Genomic DNA, 4214 nt, shown 5'->3' with positions numbered 1-4214 from the left:
AAAAAAAAAAAAAAAATAGGGCCAGGACAGAAACGAGGAGGCCTGGAGTGGAGATGAACAGCGAGAGAGCCTCACCTTGGAGCCTCCATGATCATTTCAAAAATGGAGTGGTAGGCCGGGCATGGTGACTCACACCTGTAATGCCAGCACTTTGGGAGGCTGAGGTGCGTGGATCACAAGATCGATACCATCTGGCCAATGTGGTGAAACCCTGTCTCTACTAAAAGTACAAAAATTAGCTGGGCATGGTGGTGCGAGCCTGTAGTTCCAGCTACTCGGGAGGCTGAGGCAGGAGAATCGTTTGAACCCAGGTTGCGGTGAGCCGAGATCATGCCACTATACTCTAGCCTGGCAACAGAGTAAGATTCCATCTCAAAAAGCAAAAATAAAAATGGGGTGGTGAAAAGTACATCATAGGGCTGCTTGTTGGTTCACTTCAGTAATGTCCATCATGTGCTTCCGTATGCCTGGATTTGAGGGATGTGCTTGGTGGATGTAGCTCTTCATTGAGTGTTTCCCAGGTAGAAGTGACATGACTTAGTGATCTGGGGTGGGAGGTAAAGGGAGGGGACCAGGCCAGCTTAGCTTGTCACCTGCCTTGTGCTTCCTAGGCTGTGTTTTTCGGGCCTTGCCCTCTCTTTCACCTGGGCTGCCCTTCCGTGGTTCTGGCAGGTTCCGGGGTGTTTCAGCTGTTTTTTCCTAGGAGCACCCCTGGTCTGCTTCCCATCTGTCTGCTCGGATGCTGCTGCTGGCTTCTTGGTGTTTTGAGGCCTCTAGTGCTGGAAGAACGGGAGGAAGCCAGCTCCCTGCAACTGTGCCCTCTTCCTTCCCCAGGAGATGTGGGTTCCTTCGTGCTGAAGCTGGTGGAAGGCCTTCAGGGCCAGACGTGGGCCCCAGACTGGGTGGAGGAGCTGCGGGAAGCTGATCGGCAGAAGGAGCAGACATTTCGGTGGGGACTGAGTGGAACAGAGGTAGGACGGGCATTCCCGGAAGACCCTGCTGCCAACCCTGGTGACCTTTGCTGTCCTGTCGCAGGGAGAAGGCAGCAGTGCCTGTGGCTCAGCACCTCAACCCAGTGCGGGTGCTGCAGCTGGTGGAGGAAACGCTACCTGACAACTCGATTCTGGTGGTAGATGGTGGGGACTTCGTGGGCACTGCCGCCCATCTGGTACAGCCCCGTGGCCCCCTGTGCTGGCTTGATCCTGGTAAGGAAGGGCCCCTGCCTGGGGCAACGGGTACCCCATCCATCCGGACACCTTCATACCCACCTACTCTTGGTCCTCTTAGGGGCCTTTGGGACTCTGGGAGTTGGCGCAGGATTTGCACTTGGGGCCAAGCTGTGCCGGCCAGATGCTGAGGTGAGGCCCTGGATTTGGGAGACTGGCTGCTCTCTGGGCTCTGATCCACCCTAACCATCCTGGGTCCCCTCCCCACCAGGTCTGGTGCCTATTTGGGGATGGAGCCTTTGGCTACAGCCTCATCGAATTTGACACGTTTGTCAGACACAAGGTGACTGGGCCGCCCTGAGGGACGCTTAGGACCTGGGGTTCTGGGAGATGTCACCAGGGATGGGCCGAGGTGGGGAGGGAGCCTCCTCTCTGGCAGAGGCCCTGTCTGGTAGAGGTCTCTGTCCGCTGGCTGGCCAAGCCATGAGGCTGAAGGCTGCGGCCTGGTCCCATCTTCTTCCTGTAGATCCCAGTGATGGCCTTGGTAGGGAATGATGCTGGCTGGACGCAGATTTCCCGGGAGCAGGTGCCCTGCCTGGGCAGCAACGTGGCCTGTGGTCTGGCCTACACTGGTGAGGGGGCCTCAGCAAAGTGGGGGAAGGACAGGAGGCTGTTTGAGTTCCAGCTGGGCTTGTGTTCCTCTCCTGGGCTGGCTGCACATGTGGCAGGCTCAGTCCCTGCCACCGTCTGACTTAATCTCGTCTTTTAGATTATCACAAGGCAGCCATGGGTCTGGGGGCCCGGGGCTTGCTGCTCTCACGGGAGAATGAGGATCAGTTGGTCGAGGTGCTGCACAACGCCCAGCAGCAGTGCCGAGACGGCCACCCAGTCGTGGTAAACATCCTCATCGGGAGGACGGACTTCCGTGATGGCTCCATTGCTGTCTAGGGCCTTGTGGGTCAGGACGCTTGGCAGCCTTCCTGCCCCTGGACTGTGTCCAGCTGGTTTGGAGTCTCATCATTGTTAGCCCTGGGCCTATCCCATGAGGCCGGATGACTCCTCAGTTTTCCTGAGGAGTGGATGGAGGGGTCAAAGCTCAGAGAGGCTCCCTGGTGATCTCTTGGGCCTTCCTCTCCGCAGACCCAGCTGTGCCCTTTGTCCTCTCTTATGGAGACAGAATAAACCACTCTGGCCCACGTGGGCGGAAGTACTCAGTCTTAGGACCTGTGCATATTGATTTATTATCCACAAAGATGGAGGTGCGGAAAAGAAGAGGGAGACAGGAGGGAACCATACCCTCCCAGTGGAACTCGGGCCCACTGAGGCACCATTACTGGGGATTTCAGGATGGCTGGGCACTGCAAACTGCTCCCTCCTCCATGGTCCCTGAAAGAGCCCCACACGCCTGCTCCAGACGTGTCCACGCACACCAGTCCTCACAGACACACACACATATGCACGGAGGCAATAAATATGTTCCGTACCAGACTGCCCCCAGCCTGACACTTCAGGGGGGCCCCCTCCAAAAGGGAGGGGCTTAAGTGCTCAATGTTTTTCACGGGTGGGGACAGGGGGATGGGGATGGGAAAGGCCAGACTGTGTTATCTCCATTTGCTGACTAGAGGCCAATCGTGGGGTCTTTTTGGAAAAAGGGTGGGGGAAACCAGCTGTTTCTCTTAAGTCCCAGGCTGCCCCCGTATCCCTGCTGGAACCCAGGATAGGGGCTGCCCCCCACAAACAGTGCCTCATGCTAGTCCTTGGGTCGTCCAAGGGAGGGAGAAACAGAGTGCAGTGCTCAAAGCTAATACTGATTTGGTTGGCAGCAGCAAGAGGAACCACTAGAGGTGGCTCACCATGCCAGGGTGATGCTCACTGCAACTGGTGTTTCCCCAGCCAAGGGGAGGCAAGAGAGGCCAGCCTAGCAAGCGCAAGAACTGCCTTTTTTGGCAACAAAAAAGGTTTTCCTTGGTGCTTAGGAAAGATGGTCACACCTCTGGTCCCTAAAATCCCCAGTCCCCAGACTTTGCAACTAGTGTCCAAATACTGGGCCCTGGAAACCAGGAATGACTCTCGGCCATGCACGCGACTGGTCCCGCGGTAACTCCCTGGCAACCAGGAGCTCCACCTGAGCAACAGGTCTGGCTCTTCTCGGTCACCAGGGCACCGCCTTAGCAACTGGGCACCCGGTCCTTAGTAACCAGGGCCCCACCCCGTCCTCTGGCTCAGAGGCACACATTGATCTGCTTGGAGAGCTCCCTCTCCAGATCCAGGATGAGGGCGTCGAAGTCTTTGAGATTCAGGTGCGGGTTGAAGGGCGCATCGAAGTCGTCTTCGAAGTCCGCAGTGATCCTCGGCTCGCCGGCCTCCTCGTCCTCGTCTTCGCTGTCACTACCCGTCACGTGGTCGTAGTCCGGCCCGGACAGGAAGTCCCGCCCACATGGCAGGAAGTCCCGCCCGCAAACGCTCCAGTCGCCGGCATAGCGGTTGCTTGGGGGGCTCTCAGGGCCTCCTCGGCCCCGGGGCCGAGACACGACTTCGGGATCTGCCAGCGGCAAGTGCAGAGGTGGCTGCCGTTTGGGCCGCAAGTACGGTGCGACATCTGGAGCTTCTGGGGGCAGGTGGGGATCTGGAGAGAGAAAGGGTGGGTCATACACAGAGGTGACAACCGACCTGGTTGGTTGCTTAGGCAACTAGGCCTCTGATTGGCATGCCAAGAGGCAGGGCCTCTGACTGCATCAAAGCTGGATAGGGGCAGGTGCCCTGGATCATGCCTGTAATCCCAGCACTTTGGGAGGGCTGAAGTGGGTGGATCACCTGAGGTCAGGAGTTCAAAACCAGTGTGGCCAACATGGTGAAAACCCCTCTCTACTAAAAAATACAAAAATTAGCTGGGTCTGGTGGTGTGTGCCTGTAATCCCAGCTACTTGGAAGGTTAAGGCAGGAGAATCCCTTGAACCTGGGAGGTGGAGGTTGCAGTGAGCTTACATCACGTCACTGCACCCCAGCCTGGGCTACAGAGTGAGACTTCATCTCAAAAAAAAAAAAAAA

The 4214-nt window shown here is 57.2% G+C and overlaps 2 protein-coding genes across 4 annotated transcripts in view; one reads left to right on the top strand and one right to left on the bottom strand.

The window, feature by feature from the left end:
• ILVBL (ilvB acetolactate synthase like) overlaps positions 1 to 2380 on the top strand; it is an 11329-nt gene extending 8949 nt beyond the window's left edge. For both annotated transcript variants that reach the window (XM_017519088.2, XM_017519089.2), the window contains 6 exons: positions 835 to 949; positions 1036 to 1205; positions 1288 to 1358; positions 1438 to 1509; positions 1693 to 1798; positions 1936 to 2380. In XM_017519088.2, coding sequence (XP_017374577.1) covers positions 835 to 949; positions 1036 to 1205; positions 1288 to 1358; positions 1438 to 1509; positions 1693 to 1798; positions 1936 to 2114 — 713 coding nt within the window. In that variant the 3' untranslated portion in view covers positions 2115 to 2380. The remainder of the gene's footprint in view (positions 1 to 834; positions 950 to 1035; positions 1206 to 1287; positions 1359 to 1437; positions 1510 to 1692; positions 1799 to 1935) is intronic.
• The window catches only part of SYDE1 (synapse defective Rho GTPase homolog 1), an 8133-nt gene continuing 6288 nt past the window's right edge, over positions 2370 to 4214 (bottom strand). For both annotated transcript variants that reach the window (XM_017519085.2, XM_017519086.2), the window contains exon 8: positions 2370 to 3792. In XM_017519085.2, the coding sequence (XP_017374574.1) occupies positions 3389 to 3792 (404 nt within the window). In that variant the 3' untranslated portion in view covers positions 2370 to 3388. The remainder of the gene's footprint in view (positions 3793 to 4214) is intronic.

The sequence above is a fragment of the Cebus imitator genome, unplaced genomic scaffold (assembly GCF_001604975.1).
Source record: "Cebus imitator isolate Cc_AM_T3 unplaced genomic scaffold, Cebus_imitator-1.0 Scaffold726, whole genome shotgun sequence".
Taxonomy (NCBI): domain Eukaryota; kingdom Metazoa; phylum Chordata; class Mammalia; order Primates; family Cebidae; genus Cebus; species Cebus imitator.
Note: the sequence above shows the minus strand (reverse complement) of the source record. Positions and strands in the feature narration are given on the sequence as shown.